Here is a 23,433-nt window from a genome sequence, read left to right as displayed (position 1 = left end):
GTTTGGTACGAACCCTATAGTGTTTACGAAAGTGACTATATACGGGTCTATGTTGCTGCTACACGTGGGACAGCCGTCTTTTTGTCACATTTCCGTCCATCGGCTTCCCACTCCTACCAGACGCTGTATACCGAGAACTAGAGATGTTTGGCACGTCATGAAAAAAATGTTGCCACTGGCAGTGTTTATTGTTTATCAGCGAGCTGATAGAGCGCGTGGCCGTGTAAGGGGGGGAGGGGGGGTGGGTACGTGACCTCTGGCCGTGACGGATATCCGCCATGTTTGGCGCGCGCGCCTGCTTCGGCGGTGGTCCGCCAGACGCCAGCAGTGTCCGCGCGACGCACCAGCTGTTCGACCGGCGGGGAAAGCCAGCCTGCGACCAGGTACGTCGCAAAACTGAGCCTAGCGCGGTCCGCGTCCATCTTGTGGTGCAACACCACAATCATTAGTAGAGACCAGATCAATGACCTGTAGGATATACGGATGAATTAACGGCGTTTTGTAGACTATCGCGAACCAAAAGCAGACAGAAGACAAAAGAGTGGAGACACAGACGGACTGGATTGTGCATGATTGATTACTAGAGACCTGAAAAATTCGCGGATTCATTTCGTGATTGGCTAGAATCCAAAAACGTTTGCTGTTTTACCGCATCACTGATTGGCCCACAGTTTATCTGAATGACACTCGGCCAATGAAAAACCTTTAACAAAAGAATTATCGAATCACTAGCGTCCCAGTTAAACAGGTGTCACGAGTCAGTAGCCAATGAGCAGATGTAATTTCCCCGCGTGCATAGAGGATCATGGAGTATATCCTGCAGGTCATTGAAATCGCGAATTTTTCCGGTCTCTATTTATGGAAATTTCGAGCATTCGTTTGGTCGCAGGTTAGAATGCAAACCTTCACAATCTCTCACCGTGTACATGATTGGGCTCCTCTACGACCGAGAGCCAACAATGCCCAGCTAGGAGAGAAGAAAGCGTATTATCGTATTAGTTAGTGTCAATTAACAAGGGTAGAAATGTTTTCGCTATGAAATCAACCAAAGGGAAAGCAAACACAGTTTGAGCACACCCATGACTTTGAATTATACCCTGTGGCCAGACGAATCCGCGAAATTTTCGAGTCTCTATACATAATTGTGTACATTCTAGCTGGTCACACAAGCATACAAGTGTTATAACCTTAGCCTGTAGTTTTTTTATTTCTTTTTCTTTTATTTTTAAATTCAGTACATTCCCAAGGTCTTTAATTCTGGTAGAAACCATACGGATGTGAAGCAAGTCAATTTTACTTGGAATAATTTACAAATTAAACAGCAAAATAAAAACCACATCAGTACACGAATATTTTTCGTCAGTTACTTATGATTAAATGGACCGCATAGGCAGAGGTGTTTCTGTGTTTGTTAGGCGGAATGTGATAAGAGTGACGCTCGCTGGTGCTTCTAGCGCGGTATCGCCTCTAAGCGCAAGGCTGTGGATTGACGCGCAGTCTTCTCGTATCGCATAGGACAATATGAGAATTGAGCGGTAATCACAACATTACATGGCGGGGAAAATGAAGATAAAGTTATAATGCAAGGCCCTTGAGTGCTTTCATCTGTACCGGTCGTTTCGTGTCTAAAAACATATTTTGAAAACACGCGTTTTAGTTATTTTCACTCTCCTAACAATACAGTATAAAAACCAAATATGTAAACAGAATTACTCGTTCACCCTCAGATGTTTTTCGTTATCAGACCCCACTTGGAGATCTCGAGCAGTTTTCAAACAGCGGGGGCCTTAAATGTGAGTAAACTGCCTCGGGAAGTATTCCAGCTTTCTCCACGACAGCTGTTAATCATGAGTAGTCGCTACTATTTCGCAATATTTATTAGCCACTGGGCATCGTTACTTTCAGGGGCGTCTCCATTTTTTTTTACTTTCCGCGTTTTTCTAGTGTTCTGTCAAATATCTGGACATAAATCGGAACACGGAAAAAGTAAATTTTTATTCGCACCTTATCTTTTAAAACGCTGTTTCAATACCTACCTATTTCAATTCATAATGTCTTATTAGAAAAAAAAAACTTCAAAAGCTTTTGTATCTCCTACAGCGACGCGATGTTACCACAGTTTGATGGTAATAATTCCTAAAACTAACCGGTGGATAATTTATTAGAAAAGAATAGCTCTTTTTTTAAAAAAAAAAAATTATCGAAACCATTGTTGAAACTGAAGTTTTAGAATTGCTTCAACAACATGTGGGAGAACTTGTGGTTATTCCGTAAATTCCCCCCCCCCCCCCAAGTCCACAGTTAGCACCATTTTCAAAATCTGCCCCCGCACAAGTAAATGGGTGAGAATCTCACGAGCGCTGTGTTGGTTGGTCCGTGGCCCCCCACATGGGTGGGGCTGGGTGGATCCCTGGGTCCCTGTTTATTTCTAAATGTTTAACTATTATATATTTTTTTATCAAACTAGAAAAAACATACTGAATATGTTACAAACAAAGCTTAGTTTGGACTTATAAAATAGTAACCATAATTTTACCCTGTATTTTCAGGTTAAATAACAATCTAAAAAGAGTGTAGGTAAGACATAACCATTCAATTATAATTAGAGACCGGAAAAATCGCGGTTTCATTTCGCGATATGCTGAAATGCAAATAATTGTACCTTTATGCAACTTCACTGTTAATCTGGAGGACTGTGGGCCAACTATAGACCCTCAGTCAAAGCAGTATCGAATCACGAGTCTCCCAATTGAGACGCCTCACAAGTCACCAGCCAATGAACAGGGGACGTTTGCCCGAGTGTGCACTGGATCGTGGAGTCTATCCTGGAGGTCACTTAACCCGCGAATTTTTCCAGTCCCTAATTATAATGTAGCACCTAGCACGTGACTGTAAAATTGGGTGGGAAAAGGGGGGGGGGGGGGGGGGCGTCTCCGATCCTGGGTCCAGGGCCAGTAGTCGAATGTGGGGGGCCATGGTTTGGTCCTCTGTCTTGATTCGCGTCACGTGCGAGAAGACGGCCGGCGAGCAATTACGAGACCCTCCGGGACAGTGATGCCAACTCCTACAGAGTGTTCCCCCTAGGACCAACTTCAAATCCCCCTAGATTTAGATTTAAAAAAAAAAAAACCTTAAAGTTTTTATTGTACACTCTGTTTGAGAGCTAAAATTATTTTCGCCACTTGTGTTGCTGTTCTTTCTTCACTTTGTTTTCAAGATATACACTTTAAATTCACGCCCTCAAAAATTTTCTTAAATAATGTACCCGCTAAAAAATCCCCCTAAATAAATTTACCCCCTAAAAAAAACAGCATTGCAGCTTTGTTCCCCCCAAATTTGGGGGGAAAACCCCCAAGTTGGCATCCCTGCTCCGGGAGTTCTCGCGGTGTTCGTTTTGTCATCCGGAGCAGCGTGACTGTGCTCCTTGTGTCCGCCTGCAGTTCGAGCCGCGTTCCTCCGGCCGCCTTGCTCGGCTGATCGCTGCCTGCGCCGGCGCGTCTGTTAACAACTGTCACACCGGCGATCCGCGGCCTCTCTCTCACTGCGCGGGTGACAAGTACTGCATTCACCAGCCCTCTTCACTGCCTTGGAAGTGGAGGCCGGAAAAAAATTCGCGATATCAATGACCTGTAGGATAGACTCCATGATCCTCTATGCACGCGGGAAAATTACACCTTCTCATTGGCTACTGACTCGCGACAACTGTTTTAACTGGGACGCTAGTGATTCGATACTTCTTTCGTTGAAGGTTTTTTTCACTGGCCGAGTGTCATTCAGATAAACTGTGGCCCAATTACTGATGCGGTAAAAAGGCAAACGTTTTTGGATTCTAGCCTATCACGAAATGAATCCGCGAATTTTTCAGGTCTCTATATAGTATTTAGAAATCAAATGAAAAGTTTTAAAAAAATGTTGTTGGTTCGTCTGTTTTTTTTTTTTTTTTTGCATTATTTAATGGATTTCTAAGAAACTTTATTTGTTAGTAAGAACTTTCGAAATTTACGACTTTACGAATAAATCAAATGACGTCAAAAGGGTATAATATATTGCTAGAGTATTTAATTATAGCTCCAACCTAATCAAACAAAATTCAGGTTATTTCTTACAAATATTAAATATAAAATAATAATTACCAAATTAGATTTATCTTCTTTTTTTTAATTCGACTCGTGGTTGGGTGTAAGCATTGGCGTAGCTGTGTTCATAAAGTTGGGGGGGGGGGGGGGGACAAATAATGATTTTAATGTCATGTAAACCCATTCCCCTCTTACTAAGACGGGGGGTCCGGGGGTCCTCCACCGGAAAATTTTGATTTTAAATGTGCAAAATAGCATTTTTTAAGCAGTTTTTGTATCTAACCATCGGATACATCGATGTTAAAATTATTATTGTTTCCTTAAGATAAAATTTGAGAGTGAAGAAATTACAAATAAAGTTGGGCAGAATAATATTAGGAAATAAAAATATCACGGTCTAGAAAGTTGGGGGGGACAGTCCCCTCCACCCAAAAATTTCAGGGGGACACGTCCCCCCCCCCCCCCCCCCCCCGGTTCTTACGCCCCTGGGTGTAAGCGGGGTAATTTTTTTTTAAGATTTCAAAAGAGCGTCACTCCCATCTTCCCAGATTATTCCTGTCACGTCAGCACTGTCGCTTTGATCGCCATCTCCCCCCCCCCCCTCCCTCGCAGTCACCGTGACAGGGACATCAACACTTCAGACGGCGATGCGGATGTTTTCGTGAAGTATTTCGTTTCTCGCCTATCGCTAATGCGCGTGTTTACGAAACCGCCACGTTCCGCCCTGCCTGTGTTATTGAAACTTCAGAACAAGGACACGAGGAGATAAGAAACAACACAAACGCGCTCTTTGTTTCGACCAAAGCTCTCGTTTTCTTCATTTTGTGATGTGGTGTTTGGGGGGGGGGGGGGGGGAAGAGAAAAGCATGCAGTATTTCACATCTTGTTCGAGTCAGGCGTGGCTCCAGTTTGGCGGGCGTGATAGTGAAGGGGGGAAGGGGGGATAGTCCCGACCACGAAATTTTTAAAATTTGTTTCGGTAGGTAATTTTATGTTTACCTAGGTAGGTACTGAAATTCACGTGTTAAACCTTTTTTTCCCTAATCTTAAGTTGTATGAAAATATTAACGTTCAGTATTTGAGGCCACGAATTTGTAAATATTCCAAGGCCAATCTCTGACTTAAAAAAAAAAAAAAAACTTTTAATCAAATTCTTGACTTTTTTTGTGATAATAATAAATACGTTTCGCAAAAAAAAAAAAAAAAAACACGACCGCAGCAGAAACATTGCCCATCGACTTGAGTTTCACCTACTGTTTCTAAGCAGTTATCACTTACGAGCCAAAAAAAAATAAGTTTCTTAAAAAAATAAGCAAGCGGAAAAGTTCTTTTTTTTTTTTCTACTGATTTTCATTTTCTAGTTGTAGGTTTAGGGTTGGAGACGTCATGCGACAAGCGTGATTTTCGTTGTGTTAGTTGCGTGTTTAGCCCCTGTCACACGATGGAAGTTTCCTTGGAAGATCTACTATGGCAGCTAATGTGGATGGTTCTGTGGAAGAATAAGAATGCTTGCCGTATTCATGGATATTTTTTTTTTTTTGGTAATGGGTCGTGTTCAAATTTATGCGGAAGGTTTCGTAGGTAGGAATATCGTCCAGTCACATTAAAGTGGTACTGAATGTCCCCATATTGGAGAGATTGAAGTTATCTTGAGTACGTAGTGATTTGAAATGTTGTGAACATGTGGTCTGTTGAAGCGGTTACAGCATTAAGCGACAGTTGTGAGAAACATCCATGTTTATACAATACTAAAAGTATTAACTGTTATAATAAAACCATTCGCACAAGCTAGGACTAGGCTACACCAGAGATTAGGAAAGGATACAGTTGGAGCATTAGCCGTCAGACATGAAACAGTTTTTCTGATTTTCTGATACCAATATGGCTGACTTTTTTTTTAAATATTTGTTTCAGCTATTATAGCCTGCTTATATTAACGACTATAGTTAAGATGTTCGGAAGAAAGTTGGATCAAAATATTACAAGTCAATATGTTAGAGATATAAAAAGTCCAAAACGAATCTTCATAATTGAAAATGTAATGATATGAGTTGACACTTTTCTCCAATTTAACCTCCGATAAATGATACGTTTTAAAACAAACGGCCGCCATAATGGTACGTGCAGTACAATGAAATTTCTCTTCCCTTTTGGCTTCAGCCCCTCGACTAGTGTCGGATCTTATCCAACGCCTGTATATTTCCCTAATCTCTGCCCCGCGCTTGTGGAAACGAGAAGCCTAAGATGTACATCAAGGTCTGTCCCTGCCCGTACACGCCTGAATATTCACAATTCGGCCAACCTCGGGATTTGTTTTATTTTTGCGCAGGAAAAATGAATTCAAATATTAAAAGTTGGTCGGTTAGGTAAGCTACATTAAAACACTTTAAAACACCATGGACAGTTAGTTAGGTTAGGGACAGGGACAGAACTTGATGTACATCTTAGGCTTCCCTTGTGGAAACATACAGGGTTTGCTAGCAGACAGTGGCGTAGCTAAGGTGACTGGCGCCCCTGGCCAGACTTGAAAATGATTAAAACAGAGGGGGGAGCATTCAGTAACCGTGAAACCGTCGCTGCGGCGCCCCCCCTGCTCCGGCGCGCCTGGCGGGGGCCATCCCTGCCACCAGCCTGCTACGCCATTGTTAGCAGTCTCGCCGAAAGCAGACCCCGGCCCAGCAGGCCCGGAGGAGCGAGATGCCCGAGCTGGACAGGTTCCTGGTGGACGGCCGACCCCCGGGCTTCGTGGTGGGCGAGCACACCCTCACGCTGGAGGTGGGGCTGATGGGCGAGGACTTCCAGCGCCTGGCCGCCCGGGAGCTGCGGGAGTCCCCCGACGTGGTGCGGGACGCGCTGACGCAGCTCAGGGAGCTCCTGAGAGGTGGGTCACCTCCCGCCATTAGCGGATCCAGAGGGGGGGCTAAGGGGCTCAAGCCCCCTCCAAAAGCATCTGGGTCCACTATTGTTTAAGTGTTTGCCTTGATAAAGCCTAGCCTCAGCTGGGCCAAGCCCCTCCCTAACCAAAATCCTGGATCCGCCACTGCCTCCCGCTGCCTCCCCTCTTTCAATAGTCTCACGATGATAGCAGGTGGAGGTGGCCGTGACATCTGAATCCAATATGGCGACCTCCAGCTGACGAAAACAAAATGGTGACTTTGATATTATAATCCAAGATGGTGGAAGATTTTAAAAAACAAAATGGCGGAATACAAGGTGGCAGAAGGTTCTAGAAAACAAAACGGTGGAATCTAAAATGTTGCATTCCAATATGGAGGAATCCAAAATAATAGCGAACAAGGTCAAGGTCATTCAATATGATAGCCATAAGTTCTCAGTCCAAGATGGCGGACAACAATCCAAATCCTTGCCCTGAACCCTGCTGCAGAACACCCATTTATACACTATTCACATACCTACTCTGTGGTTCCTAATGTAGGCTGTATTATTAATGGTGTCAGATGCAGTTGTTGCAGGCAGACCTGTGTGAACTCCCACGTTCGAGTTCGCCAGCTCTGATCAGATAGATCAACTACAAATGAATCCATGAATGCCCATGGGCACTTGATGTCATGGGTCACATGAACCAATCAGATGATTTATTTGCATAAACACCAATTAACTCTTAAAAGATAAAACCATGCTTCTTATTGATATGGTCCAATGAGAGCCCTGATATATTCTTAATCTTGGTATTGTTTTAATGGATTAATTTATTGGTTTCTATCCATCTACCTACAGCCTCTTCAACTGATGATGTTCCTTCTTAGTAGTACTATTAATGTAGGTCTCGATACTGCCAATTTGATACGTAATGCACTCTGCAGGAGAAAACAGGCATGCCAAAAAAAACCTCAAGTTGCTAAAATTGCCACCAGTGTGAATGTTAAAGCCTTTTGTAACTTCGATTTTGAGGATAAAAGCTTTTGTTTAACTGCCCGTAATGCAGTTCCGGCAACATGAAGGCAGCTTTCTGGCTGCACTGCTTCAGACACAGAGCGGCCAGTCACAACAGCCGATGTTGTTCGCAGGCGAGAAGCAACTGGACGTGCCCTTGGATGACGAAAACCTGCTGCTCACCTTCCTGAGGCCGTGCAAGTTCTACCCTCACAGCGCCTTCGACCGTGTAAGTGTGGTTTTGACAATGTGTCCTTCGTCCATGTAGGTGTGTTCTTTGACCATGTAAGTGTGGCCTTCAACTGTGTAAATGTGGCCTTTGATCTTGTAATTGTGGCCTTCAACTGTGTGTGGCCTTTGACCTTGTAAGTACGGAAAAGCAGCGAAAACTACAAATATGCTACTTCTTAGCTTTGACAGTGAATTTTAAATATGTCAGAAATAAGTTATTATGCCAATTTTTGATGCGATTATTTTTCAAATTGTTGGACATCCCATTTAACCGGGAGATATTCCGAACCACTTGGAATCTTCCAGTCATTCGCCCCTCCCAAAATTAGAAGCTGTGTCCGCCCCTGGTTTTTGGTTTGAACTAGGCCTGCTGTGCTAGCTTGACACAGGCTTGATCCACACTTGCTGGAAGCTAACGTACTTTCACCACAAGCGTGCTGGGTTGTCACTGCAATCTTGAGGCAAGCTTTTTCTGCAGTCAGCGGCTACAGGGCGGGGCAAGCCGGGCCCCACAATTGCTTTATCGTTTTTATTTTCCTCTTCTGTCTATTATTACATAAAAAGAATATGGACATTAATTGTAAAGGGAGAATAAAATTGTTATTAGCAAATTATTTGAAGTGCTGGTCAATACCTTCTGACCAGTAGTGGATCCAGACGGGGGGCTAAGGGGCTCAAGCCCCCTCCAAAAGCATCTGGGTCCACTATTGTTTTAGTGTTCGCCTTGATAAAGCCTAGCCTCAGCTGGGTCAAGCCCCTCCCAAACCAAAATCCTGGATCCGCCACTGCTTCTGACTGAGTTTTAATTATTGCACATTAGAAATTGATGAATATAATTTATAAAACCAATTTAAGTGTAATTTTACAGGAAAAGGATATAGAACAATTTAAAGATAAATAAGAAAACCATCTTCGAAATTTAATTTTCAGTTTGGCTTGAAAATGTTTGTTGTTTTAAAAGACCTTATTTTTAAAATTTTTCTAGGGAGAGCCTCCGAACCCACAACCTCTCTTTATCTCTGGACGTTATTCAATATTCCCTCAGCCCCCTTCTCTTTAGGTCACCCTGGTAAGGCCCCTCTCAAAAATATTAGGGCTCTGTAAAGTCTAGAGCCACCCCTGCTGGGAAAGGAAGGCGTCACTGACTTCAGAGCGTGCGAACCAAGACGGTGTCTTACAGATGCGGAAGTACTACCGGTTCGCGCAGAAGAACCCGCGGCTGTCGGGGCAGCTGACGCCGGGGCAGACCCCCGGGGTGTTCGAGCAGGACCTGCTGAGCGTCCTGCCGAGGAGGGACCAGCACGGCCGGAGGATCCTGCTGCTGGAGGCCGGCGGTGAGGGTCCTTCACACGTCCTTCACACGTCCTTCAACGGGAGAGAGAGGGCAGTTTGGCTTAACCCTCTTTAGGCTGTGACAATTTTCTGCCTTTAGTTTTTTTTTTATATATAATTTGGTTTCATTACAGCAAAGAATAAAATTAAATTGAATGCCTGAAGTAAATAATGACTTGTTTGTTAAATAAGTTTCCCTTTGAAGCCCTAACTAGTTAATTTTGGTATTTTGGGAAAGGCAAGGGGGGATGGTTTCATTTTAAAATATCTTGATGTGTGATATATGCATTACTGAAGAGACTTCATGGATTGAATGCTTTCAAATCACCATACATACACACACACACACACACACACTCGTTACTTTTTTTTTTAGTTAAAATAGTTGCTCCAGAGATGAGAAGTATTTCTTCAAAAATTGAGTAATCTGCTTCACCTACTTCATGCACTATACATCACTGTGGAAACAAAGAAATGACACAATGTCCCGTTTATGCTGCATATTTACAGCCATTTTTGTAGTATAGATGTATTGGTGATGTTCCAGTAATGTTTCTTGGAAACGCTACGTTTTAGCAAGTTGGCCGGGACGTGTCAGCTGTTAGTTGCTAAACGGGACCTCATTGTGTGCTACAGGGCCTGGGATCTAACTTTGAAGTGGTGCTGCATGCAGGGCTCGATTTTAGCGCCTGTCCGCCTGCCCGGGACAGGCAAAATCTTGTCCGGGCAGGCAAAATAAAAAAGGCAACTGTCCGGTGGACAGGTGCAACTTGTGACGCCGAGGTTATTCGCACGCACTAATGCAGCAGAGGTGATTAATAACACATAAAACGTCTTTTACAATATCTATAAATAAACAATAATGGCTACTCTTTTGTGACGGACGACTCTGGCTATTGTATACCGTGGAAAAAAAAAAAGTAGGTTATGTTCAAACCGTGCTGAAATCTTCTGAATCATAATTCTTAAAATCTTACGTTCACGTCATGATTCACGTAACATAGTCGTATTCGTATGCTAGAGATGCAAAACGTCTCACACCGATGAAGTTTGTTTTTGTTGCCATGTTTTAATATTAATTTCGTTGCAGTGCAGCCAACAATTACGTAATTTACCATTGTATACTTTCAAAATATAATTTTTAAATTTATTGTCTTTATAAATCGCGACTTTACTAATTCCTTGCTCTACTTTAACATAGTTTGTTAACAGAAAAGCGTTTTCGCGTGGTTAACATTTCACGGCGTACTCCAGATGCAGCTGACAGTGGCCGCAGTGACTGCGACTGCTTGAAAATTCGCCTGTAACTGTTGCATCAAAAAATAAATATTACTTGTTTACAGAGGACACGGTAATCTTTTACAGTTTATCTTGTCACGGCGATTGTTTAAGTATTTAATTAACTGCGTTACACAATGTGGAAATTCATTACTGGTGCTTCAAAACCACCAGAAAAGAAAAGAAAAACGGACGAGGACAAGTCAGAATATAATGTTAAATATGACAAAATCGCCCGGTCCCGTACCTTTTTAACGTCGTGGTGTTCCGAGTTTCTTTGGCTTTGTTACGACACAGAAACAAAACAAATGTTTTCAAAGTCTGCGAAACGCATTCAAAATCATCTGGATCAGTTTTTGTTACGGGCTGCTCAAGTTTTCGCAAGGAAAACCTAACGTCGCATGCTACAAGCAGTGCCCACAAGTCTCAAGATATGGAAGATGCAATACTGACAAAACCTGGACAATCCAAAGCAGAGATGACCTGACAAAGTATTCAAAAGAATGTTTTCACTACACTGGAAATACTGTTTCGTACGTCTCATGCCCTGGCTAAACATGGGCGACCTTTCACAGACTTTGTTTGGCAGTGTATACTTGACACAAAGAAAGGCCTGGATGTTGGTAATACTTACCGCACTGACAATAAGTGCAAAGAATTTCTGGGTTCCATTGCAGAAATAGAATGCCAGGAATTGGAAAATAACTTAAGAAGTGCTCCATATATTTCAGTAATGTGTGATGAGTCTACAGACAGTGCTGTAGAAGAATAGGTCATTGTTTATGTAAGGTTTGCTGTTAAAGGGGAAATACATTGTAAGTTTGTAGGTGTTAAACATGTAGAAAGGCCTAATGCAGCCCTGATTTATGACTTCATATTGTGTGTTTTAATGAGTATTGTGGGTTCACCATTTCAGATTTAAAGCTGCATTTGGTAGGCTTTGCAAGTGATGGTGCAGCAGTGATGTGAGGATTGCATAATGGAGTTAGTACCAAATTGAAGCAATCAATTCAGCCCAATTTGGTTGCTATACATTGTCTAGCACACCGTCTTGAACTCGCATTGAAGGCTGCACTTTCTGAAACACCATTGAATCTCAAAGTGGAAAATTTCTTAAAGAAATTATATGCATTCTTCCACCACAGTCCAGTGCACCGAGCGATCTTGAAAAAAATATTGTGAAACTCTGAGAATCAAGTTCTGCGTACCTACCAGAGTTGGAGGCACTCGTTGGGTTTCTCACACCAAACGAGCCTTGAAAAATGTGCTCAAGATTGTTCCTGCACTTATCCTCACTGCAGAAAATTTACGACAGGAATCAACATGTAATGCATCAACTGCTGGTTCATGCAAATTTATCGAAGATGCACTGAACAATTTGGAATTTTTTCAGTATATTCACTTCTTTTGCGATGTAACCTCCATTTTGAGTTTCTTTTCACAACTTTTGCAACATCCTTATTTGACTGTAGCAGAAACACAAAAGTCACTGTGTGATACTATCACCATGTTGCAGAAGCTCTGTGACAAAGATGGCTGTCATCTCCGTGCATGCAAAAAAAATAATTGAAGATGAAGCTAAGCAGTTGTAAGGAGCTCCTTTGCAGACACCCAAGAAAACAGCTGTTATAAATGCAATTGTTGAAAATTTAGAATCTCGCCTTGGAGATAAGAAAACTGGACTCTGTGAATTACTGACTGCTACAAATTTGTGTAGTTTTAAAACGTGGCCTACAAGCATTCAGCCAGAGTTTGGTGACACTTGCATCGTAAGGTTGATACACTTTTTTTCTCCCTCCCTTGTGAATAATGGAGTAAAGTGTGAAATGATTGAGTTGGAATGGACAAGTCTAAAGACCACAGTTTACCAGCTGTATAATCCAGTAACCAAAGCAAATTGGAGTGATATCAATCTCAAATACCACACTGAGTATGAAAATGTACTCTCTCTCATTGATCTTGTGCTATCCCTGCCAGCTCACACTGCAGATTGTGAGTGAGGGTTCTCGCTCATGAAGTCTATAAGGACAGACTGGCGAAACTGTCTAAATGATGATACACTGTCTGCCCTCTTGCGTGTTCAAATACAGTCACCTTCTGAAAGTGAGTTTGATCCAGCACCAGCAATAAATCTCTGGTATCATAATGTTCAGAGAAAACGTCGACCCTTTCAGCCTCCTTATCGAAGATGTTCAAGACAGAATCAGCCAAGTAATTCGTGCAGTGACTCAGACAGTGACTCGTCTGAAAATGACGATTAAATAAGGATGTTAAGTTTGTGATAAAAATAGGTGCAAAATATAGCAAAAATCCTTTTTTCTCACTTTTACAGCGATTTTGAATTTTTTTTTATTTGGGTAAAACAGCGGACAGGCAAAATGGATGGCGGACAGGCAAATTTTCGATTACACCTGTCCGTTGGGCAGGTTAAAATATTCCTTAAAATCTAGCCCTGGCTGCATGTAATGCTGGCGTATCTCGAAGAATGTGTCCGTCAATAGCTGATCTCTAGTCCCTGCAGTGACATTTGATTATTGGCAGCGGGTTACGTTATCTTGTGTATACAGGTCAGTTGACCTAAACTGACACTCTGCCCACCATTACCACCGAAGGACTTCGTACACAGAACATTGGTCTCTGATAATGACATGCTACGTGATAAGGCTGTACAACAGTAAATAAAAGAAACGGTCGCAAGTTATTCCGACTTGAAAAATGGAAAGATTAAAGTACCGAGTGCCACCAACACATTCCATGTCATGTACTGAAACCACTTAAAGGAATAATATACAGGATACAATATTAAGAGATTTGTAAGTATGTATAAATAGTTGTAAAACCAAACCAATTAAACCACTTCTTTGATAAATTAACGTCATTTGTTGTGGTGTCATGCCCTATAAAATAAAAAGGTGTCACCACCTCTATTTTATAATAACACGCAGCAGGTAAATAATGTAAAATGAGGCATTTAACAAAAGCAAAAAAACATAACTTTATTAGTGTGATGAGGACTGTCATTGCTTGAGGCGCATCCAGAATTTGAATCCGGGAAATTCAGATTGTTTATTTATTCAGACAGTTTTTCTCAAACTCTGCTAACATTACGAGATTACGTATTTTAACTACAATGAAAGCCGCACACATTCATGAATACAATTTAAAAAAAAAAAGGAAGCTACCCATAAATTAAAACCTAAACAGGGCAAGAAACTTTATTTTTATGGTTAATAGTTTGTTTTCAATGTTCCGACGCATCCAATGGTGGATCCAGGGTTTTTGGTTTGGGAGTGGCTTGACCCAGCTGAGGGCCTTCTTATAGAAATTTTAAATTTTAAAACATACTACAACTACCTACTTAAAATGGATTAGGTAGTAAGTAGGTATAAATGATGAAAACTGAACTGTAGGTAGTGTAGTACTAAGAATGTAAGATAATATTAAATTTAATTTGAGATTGTCAGGGTTGTCAGGGTTGGACCCAGATGCAGATGCTTTTGGGTGGGAGGGAGCTACCTTCAGCCCCTTAATTACCCCCCCCCCTTCCCCTTATCAACCCTGAACGTGACTACAATGTCTTGTTCCTCCCCTGCCCCTGGGAATGTAACGGCAGAGCTAATACATGCTGATATATTTAAATAATTATATATATTATAATAAGATCTTATTAATATATAAATACTATTCCTTTTTTAATTGAAGTATTTTACACGTCTATATATTAATAGTACTATTATAAATCCAATCTCATTATTTTAATGAGACAGATATCTTATTTTTATAGGTAAATTAAAATAAATTGAATTAATTATAGTTAATAATGGAATGCTTTATAAAGAGATTATTTTGATGTAATAAAAAATGTATAAAATATTACTTCCATTATATTTAATAGAATTGAACTATCACCTAAAGTATCAAAAACTTGTATGCATCATACAACAAAATAGAGAAAAATAAGCTAAGATTAAGCTAATGGGTTCACACCTCGCCCTGAACGTGAGAGGATGCGCAGGCAAGTGGAAGACGGGCGCGGTGTCGGCCAGCGACATCCACCGCGCGCTGTGGCTGGTGCTGGGGGCGTCGGCCCTGGAGCCGCGCACGCAGGTGGCCGGCGCGGTGGTGCTGCTAGACATGCACGGCCTGGCCGCGCAGCACGTGTGGCAGATCAGCCCGGCCTTCGCCCGCAACCTGGCACACTGGGTGCAGGTCAGCTGTCCCTCTTCCCTTCCGGGGTCTGAAATAACAATAAGACAGCAAAAGCAGAACTAGAAAATAACATCAATTCAGCTACTGTTATGTATTGAGACTGTCGTGTTTGAGTAAAGTATTAATCTAGCTTAAGAGGCCACTCCAGTGTTCCAGGGGCACTACGCAACCCGCGTTAACCTCGTAAGATTCAATGCTATTTTCATTTTGCTTATAACTAATTAACTAATATAAATATTGAAATGATGCTTGCTTGATATGCAAGACAACGATGTTCTTATCAAAGCCCCTTTCTTCAAAAACGTGCATAAATTATGGTTTTATATTAATCTTTACTAATATGCATAAGTGTATTGTCTAGGTTTGAACCATAAATTATGCACATTTTTGAAGAAAGGGGCTTTGATAAGAGCATCGTTGTCTTACATATCAAGCAAGCATCATTTCTAAATCTATATTAGTTAATAAGTTATAAGCAAAATGAAAATAGCATTGAATCTTATGAGGTTAACGCCGGTTGTGTAGTGCCCCTGGAACACTGGAGTGGCTTCTTAAGTTGGTAGCTAGGGTGTGTATATGTGGCAACGTGGTGAATGACTGCCTGGAAAATGGATGCGGTGTAAGGTCACCACGATAAATGGAAATTAAGACAATCTTGAGAGTGGTTAGGTGTAGAACACAACAGCTACATATTTATTATTTTAATCTTTAGTGGGAAACGTGTATTTCAGCTCTCATACACAGGAACAGCAAGAATCGAGTTTCCAAATAGTAGTGTCTATATTTCATGCCAGTTTGCACATGTGTAGGTCTTTCATGTATTTATTAACATTAATATGTATAAATGTATTGAAGATATGTCTGAATGAAATCAAACAATTGGCTTTTACGAACACAGTATTAAAACAATTACGTCCAGGTTTCTTTTCAAAAATAAAATCATTACTTGAAAATTCTACGTGTTAACATTTGGTGTGCTAAAGGGGGAAATTTCAATCTTTAACACCCTGCAAAACTTTGTAGAACTTATTGTTCAAATGCGTGAAATTTTAATTTTTAATGGCCCCAGCAACCTTCCTTGAGAGCTGAATTTCCTGAAATCCTTTCTTAGGGGATGTCTACGGTAGCAAAAAGGAAATGCACGCGCCACATTTCAAGTAACTAGCGTAGGGCTATCTGTGAACCCTGGAACAAAGTCAATGTGATTTCGCTTTAGTTTTTTTTCAACACACGAAAGTCTAGCAGCGTGCAGGTAAATTCACTGGTTTCACATAACTCTGTTAACATAGTGTGTTTCTAGTCATCAAAAAAAGTTATCTTACAGGTCACCCTCATCACGTTGACAGTCAAATTAACCACATTTATCCATTTGTCGAACGTGACATGTTAAAAGCAGTCAAGCTCTCAAAAAGTCAAGAAAACTTGGGCGACTGTCATGCATTCACCACATCAAGCAAAACAATTTAGATGTCAGGTCGGAAATAGCACAAACAAAATGGGGGTAAGCCGTGCTCAAGCCGTGCCGTGACTAAGACCGGGCACGCACAGAAAGTAAGCGTCTCTGCGCGCTGGGCCCACAGGAGTGCATCCCCGCGCGGCTGAAGGCCGTACACATCGTGCGGCAGCCGTACGTCTTCAACATGCTGTTCGCCGTCTTCAAGCCGTTCCTGCAAGAGAAGCTGCGCAACAGGGTCGGTATCAGCACAGTCCTCCTACCTGTCTGCGCTCCTGGACATTCTGTTCGGTTCTTCTCGATAGGAAATTTGCAACCGTAACAGTTTTGCAGAACCGGGAATTTCGGTACTAGTCCTCAACGGAAGAGAGAATTCCCGGTTACTTTCGGTACTAGCTAGGTTTTTTAAAAAAATTTATTAATAGGGCAGCAGTTGGTGATTGAAGTAGTATAGGTTTGTTTAGAACAATTAAACAAGTTTTAGGGACCAAATGTAAAAAAAAAAAAAATAAACATTGTTACAATTTTTTAATTGCAAAAAGTATATATGTACTACTGTGATCAAATCACTTTATTCTCAGCCTTACTCTCAATCTTTAACTTTATAAAGAAATATGTATATCTTTTTAAAACATGCAAAATCATAGAATTATTAACTTAAAATAACATTTCTTCCTTTCATAACAAGCTAAAAGAAAGAATATCGTTATTGGAAGAGTACTGGTGCAACAACCACCAGCACTCGCTCTGCCGGCATCACTCGCCTCGCCAGAGGAGAGTAGCACGTGAAGTTAACCTCAGCCCGCAATAAAAAAACAATATTTTATGTTGTCGTTCCCGAGTGCCGAAATTATTGGGCATTGATTTTTAAATCCCGGTTCTATTACTATATCTTTCGAGACCGGGAGTTCCCCCGGTTCTGAACCCTGCTTGTAAAGTAATGCAGTACTCTCTCAAGCAGGAGTGGATCCACAGCCGGGCAAACCGAGCAATGCCCCAGGCTGCCAGGAAAATCAATTATCTACTTTCTTACTACAAGTACTACGCTAACAGAACATTCTAATTTGAGAGTCAAACTGCTTCTATTCCAAAGTTTCATCGTGTTTCATGTTAACATGTGTATAGAACATTGAATACTTTGATCACCTAACATACTTAAAAATTAAAATTTTCTCAACTATAATTCCAGTATGTTGGGTAAAAACAGCGAGATTAAATCAATTAACTTTGCACACAATGTGTGTACCGTTTAAATCAATGGTTCGAGGATCAATTTTCTACTTAAATTGGACTGAAACAGTATAAATGTCTGCACATGTCGTCCATCAAAGGGCCCAGCGGTGCCACGCAGTGTGTGCGAGACATCGCGAGCATCAGGGGCGTAGAAACCGGGGGGGGGACAGGGAGGACGTGTCCCCCTGAACTTTTTGGTTGGAGGGGACTTTCCCCCCCAACTTTCTAGACCGTGATATTTTTTATTTTATAATATTATTCTGCCCAACTTTATTTGTAATTTCTTCACTCATCAAATTTTATCTTAAGGAAACAATAATAATAATTTTAACATCGATGTATCCAATGGTTAGATACAAAAACTGCTTCAAAGAGTGCTGTTTTGCACTTTTAAAATCAAAATTTTCCGGTGGAGGACCCCCCGGACAACCCCCCGTCTCAGTAAAAGGGGGAATGGGTTTACATGACATCAAAATCATTATTTGTCCCCCCCTCCCCCCACCCCCCAACTTCATGAACACAGCTACGCCGATGGTGACCGTCTGCCCGCAGATCCACTTCCACGGCACCGACTGGGGCTCGCTGCACCGGCAAGTGGTCCCGGGGAGCCTGCCCCGGCAGTTCGGGGGCGAGCTGGACGTGCCGGCGGGCACTGCCTCCAAGCTGCACAGCACGCTCTGCCTCTTCGAGGACGTCTTCCGAGGTGAGGCACGCCTGCCGCTGAACAAGGATACCGTCTTCAGGCTTCACGACCTGTCCACCTCAAGGCGGTTAGACACAACGAGGGCTGATACGAGAATGAAGCAGCGATGGAACGGGATGACTGAAACATGAGTACCCCAAGAAAACCCAGAGACCGCTGGGTTCTCCACTTATGAAATTAATCGGGACTTGTATTTCAGTGTTACGTGGTGCCGAGTAAAGTTGACACACACCACTTAGCACCTGAATGTGACTAAAAACCTGAATCAATCCAGCTATTTGATAAAACTTAAATTTTATCAAGGTAAAATAATTGAATGCAATTTATTTAGCATGAATTTTGTACCAGAATGTATGATCTGAATTGATTGGAAAGAAATTAATGATATTTTCTGATCTCTCATCGCTTACATGATTTTTTTTTTTTTTTTTTTTTACATTAGTAACAGCCCATGTTTCAAGCACACAAAAATCTGCCAATTCATTTCTATAGTAGTTCTGCTCTAGCCATGATTATTAGTATTACTACTAACGATTTTACTGTATATGTGCATCAGATAAAATAAGTTCAAAGAAATATTTTATTTTCATATTTGTTGAATAATACAATTTTTTTTAAAATGAATAAAGGCAGTATGTATAGATAAAAACAATAACACTAAAATCTCCTGTTTTAAACAACTAAATAGTCACCAAAATAAAACCTTAAAATCTGGTCCATATTTTGTATTTATTGTACACATTCTAGGGCAGCTTTCTAAAACCTACAAGAATGTGATTTTTTATTTATTTTTTTTCCAGAATATTCAGAGTATGGATACAAGCAATAAGAGGATACAATGGCGGACTACTTTCTCCAGCTTGGAAACAGTTTGCACAGGAGCCGCTATGTGCTCAAGAGTCCTACGATACCAGGGCCGATGTGTGTCTCAAAGCCTCGGCAAGCGTACCTGCAATTTCCCACACAGTTCTCCCTAATATTTTTGCCATCAGTAAGGATCCGTTTACTCACGGCTGGAAAACATCTAACGTATGAAGTATTTGTAATAATAATTATTTGGAAAATATATAAGTGTTCAAAAAGTCACCAGATGCAGAAACTGGTCAGCGGGAAACAAACACTGCCACAAATAGTCAAAACAGCTGTACTTTTGTTTCTGATTGTAAGTGAAAAATGGCTGACTAGGTGTCTTTCCTTCCAAGTGTTGGTCTGTGTGTATGAATGCTACTGTCCATTTTCGTTAATTTTAATGTCTGTGAAAACCTATGCGAGACCGTCCTTGGAACCTTTGAATGTGGTTTAACACTTGCCTTTCTATTCTAATCTAAAATTATTTTTGCTGCCCCAGTGTCATAGTCAGAAACGTCGTACACTTTCAGATAGGATTTTGGGGGGAAAACACCACAAGGTAAAAACAAAGAAACAATTCAATCAAGCTTTATTGTACCCGATTCAACAAAACTATGTATGTAGGTATCGCTACATGTTAACATAAGAGCTGCATATTTACTTCTATATCACAGATGTTTATTTGGCTATGGCATGAAAAAAAAAACATCTGCTCGTACGACAAGCTTATCTCGTCGGTAGCAAGCATTACGCATTCTGGGCTACGTGTAAGAATTGAAGTTCTGATTGGATAACTTGGTCTCCAAAATGGTCAGGTGTGCAACAATCTCTTTTTTTTGTAGAATTTCATGAAACAATTCACTGATTAATCGCTGTAGCAAATATAGTCTTAAAATTTGTATACTTGTTGCACGGTACAGCGATCAAAATAAATTTTAAATGTAGTCTAAATGCTGCACTCAGTATTTAAGACTGGCTTACGTAATACTATAGAGTATTTTTATAAATTTTTATACAAAAAATTATATTATAATTTTTACAACAGGTATTTAAATAAAAATATTTACATTATGAGTATGGAAAATAAACTACCAAATTTCATACCTGAGCTTACCAAAAAAAAAAAAACATGCTGCAAAATAAATTAAAACCCAAATGTAATGTGAGGTAATTTTTTTCTTAGAGAGTATAAAGTAAAACTAAACAAACTAAAAAAAAAATTTACCAGACTACATTATGATATCACGTGAAACTGACACTAATTGTATAGCTAACAACTGATAAGCTTAGTGTTGGCAAAGTGCCGACAACATTAAAAATTTGATTCATATGTGGGATGGATTTCTGGTCAAAATACCTACTTCTTGCAAATTTTGTCAGACAAGTTTCACAAGTCATGTGCGAATATTCAAAAAATCACATGTTCACTGTCAGAATGTAAAATATTATCAGTGTGTGGAACATTATGCCATTTTGGTTGTTTTACCTTCTGCAGAGGCAATACTCAAACAGTGCCAATCTGAGACCAATATGGAGTGAATAAGCGAATAAATTATCACTTTTCTTTCGAGACAAAGACAAGACTATCTGCGAGCGTCTTTCTGCAGCACTCAAAAGGTCCTTACAAGTGTTAGTGAGAGCAGAAAAGTGAGCAACTTGATAACAGGGAATAATAATGAATGGATGAGAAGACCATTGACCTAACAACACCCTACAACACAATTTGTATGACTCAAAGAGCACAGGTTTTTTTTTTTGTGTTTTTGTAACTTATATGTTAGTAAACATTATTAGTTATTAAGCAGGAATGGTTAATCTGGCTATCAAAAATGAAGTATTGTTATCAACCATGGGCATGGCCCAGGGAAGGGGGGGGGGAGGGGAATGGGGCCTCCTGAAATTAAGAAGCCATGCTGAGGGGGCCCGCTTGCATTTTCAAAATCATGACTACTGTGAAATGGGGTCAATAAATGTAAACATTAAAACTATGTTTCATGGAAAAATTTCTGAATATTTTAAAGTTTTCTGCTTATTGCATGCATATTAGCCAGAACATGGGCAGTATACAACATACAAGCACCGTATTCAGAGATGACTTGTGACAGATAAAATCCTATCACAAATTTCCGTGGAACTCCCCCCCCCTCCCCCTAAGGGGAGCCATCAGATTTGCACCCCTGTGAACTATATCTATATGTTTGCTACTTAACGTGTAATATGTAAAGGATCTATTAAATTTTGTTAACATTGGGCTCAAAGTCACTTGCATCCGTTCTTTCCTGCCTTGTTAGGGTTTCCTGTTCCTTTAGTGATACCTGTGACAAAAGCTTATGTGGCATAGCTTCAATTTGAACCTGGAACAACTATGTATAATGAGCACATTTGTGTTGCAAAAAAAAAAAAATTTAAACTGCACTTTTCAATGTCTTAATTATTTTCGCTGAACAGAAATATGCATACAAACTACCAATTTTTTTATTTTGTAAAAATGATATGCCTTTAAATTAAAGAAAAAAAATGTATACATTTTATAAAATATCTTCAGAAAATTAATAAAATAATATTTTTTAATTTATGTATTTTCATGTTATGTTCTAAATATTCGCACATGCTTGTTTTTACTTTATCTGTACAAATGAACAAAGCAGCCGAGACAAAAACTACACAAAATGGTAACAAATGTTTCTAATCACGCTTTATGCTAAAACACATTATTCTCTTGCTAAATGCTCAACACCTTTAACCCGAAAACCACAACAAATATCTACAGGATGTGAACTCCCAAAAGTAAATACACATCACCTAACACCTACGCGAACGGCTGCAAATATCTTTTCGGGCATTTTCTAGGAAATGACTACACGACTAAGGCAGTGACCGAACCAATGGCAGTCGAAGATTCAAAGACCTGAACCGCCAGTCACGCAACGACTCAATAGTCGGGAACATTCTGCTCTGTCTTCCGAACCCCTTGCAGGTACACTTCACTCAAGAGCACCACTTGTTAAAATTATCACATTAGAAAAAAAAAAAAAAAAAAAACAAATTTAAAAATAAAATGCAATAAAATCTGGTAACATTTTCCATCAACGATCAAAGCACCACATTAATATTAATTGAGAATTAACAGTTCCAACTTATCACAGTTCAAACACCTAGTTCCATCACAAATACAATGCCTCTCTCTTTCACAGTCGCATATCAACAACAAGCATTTCAACAAGTCACGAGACAAAACAACAAACTAAAAAGTATTTACAATCTTAGTACGTATGGATTTTATCCGCTTAATACATCAAACATGTAAGAAAATAAAAACGAGTATTAATGATATACATAATACTATAATCCTCATTTAACATAGAAATGTGTTATTTAAAATGAAGTGCATCTTAAAATGCATTCAAGCAAATTTTCTTTGGAGAAGATACAAATTTTTTTTTTTAATAATCAATGGTATATTAGACCTGACTTGCACAGTTGAGACTTGAGGCAAATGAAAGTAACTGTTCCATTTGATTAACCTGCAAACTTTGTGATTAGGTTTTACTTGCACGACTGAACAAATCAGACCTTAACCTCACTTAAATACATGATCTTGAGCTCAGTGAATATGTCACCTTTCACAAACCCACATTTTACATCCATTTTGCGCTGTATGAATCATCCTCGGCTCGTTTGATGCTCATATGGTAGCCAGTATGCCTTAACCACACTCCGAAATGTTAAGGTATGTTCAAAGCCGCACGCTCAAACCTACCCAGGGGCGTAGGAACCGGGGGGGACAGGGTGGAAGTGTCCCCCTGAACTTTTTGGGTGGAGGGGTCTGTCCCCCCCAACTTTCTAGACCGTGATATTTTTATTTTATAATATTATTCTGCCCAACTTTATTTGTAATTTCTTCACTCATCAAATTTTATCTTAAGGAAACTACAATAATTTTAACATCGATGTATCCAATGGTTAGATACAAAAACTGCTTAAAAAGCGCTATTTTGCACTTTTAAAATCAAAATTTTCCGGTGGAGGACCCCCGGACCCCCTTCTTAGTAGGAGGGGAATGGGTTTACATGACATGAAAATCATTATTGGGTCCCCAACTTCATGAACACAGCTACGCCAATGAACCTACCGACTCCCTGGTAGGGGTGAACCAATCAGAATGTGCATTCATC

General features: G+C 40.4%; 1 protein-coding gene across 1 annotated transcript; it reads left to right on the top strand.

The window, feature by feature from the left end:
* The first annotated feature begins 278 nt into the window (after positions 1-278).
* Positions 279-21,516, top strand: LOC134539031 (alpha-tocopherol transfer protein-like). Its single transcript, XM_063380704.1, has 8 exons — positions 279-383; positions 6,726-6,957; positions 8,105-8,199; positions 9,382-9,535; positions 14,827-15,020; positions 16,601-16,711; positions 18,259-18,409; positions 19,210-21,516. Exons 1-8 carry the CDS (start codon positions 279-281, stop codon positions 19,236-19,238), a joined length of 1,071 nt encoding a protein of 356 aa, XP_063236774.1. The 3' UTR covers positions 19,239-21,516.
* Positions 21,517-23,433: the final 1,917 nt, after the last annotated feature.

This window comes from Bacillus rossius, chromosome 14 (assembly GCF_032445375.1).
Source record: "Bacillus rossius redtenbacheri isolate Brsri chromosome 14, Brsri_v3, whole genome shotgun sequence".
Classification (NCBI taxonomy): Eukaryota; Metazoa; Arthropoda; class Insecta; order Phasmatodea; family Bacillidae; genus Bacillus; species Bacillus rossius.
The sequence above is the reverse complement of the archived record's forward strand: the minus strand, read 5'-3'. Positions and strand labels throughout refer to the sequence as shown.

Excerpts from the sequence above, each read along its gene's own strand:
- LOC134539031 (XM_063380704.1), top strand. The coding sequence starts at position 279 with ATGTTTGGCGCGCGCGCCTGCTTCGGCGGTGGTCCGCCAGACGCCAGC. Across the intron at positions 9,536-14,826 it reads CCTGCTGCTGGAGGCCGGCG|GCAAGTGGAAGACGGGCGCG; the intron begins GTGAGGGTCCTT and ends GAGGATGCGCAG. Across the intron at positions 15,021-16,600 it reads ACCTGGCACACTGGGTGCAG|GAGTGCATCCCCGCGCGGCT; the intron begins GTCAGCTGTCCC and ends CTGGGCCCACAG.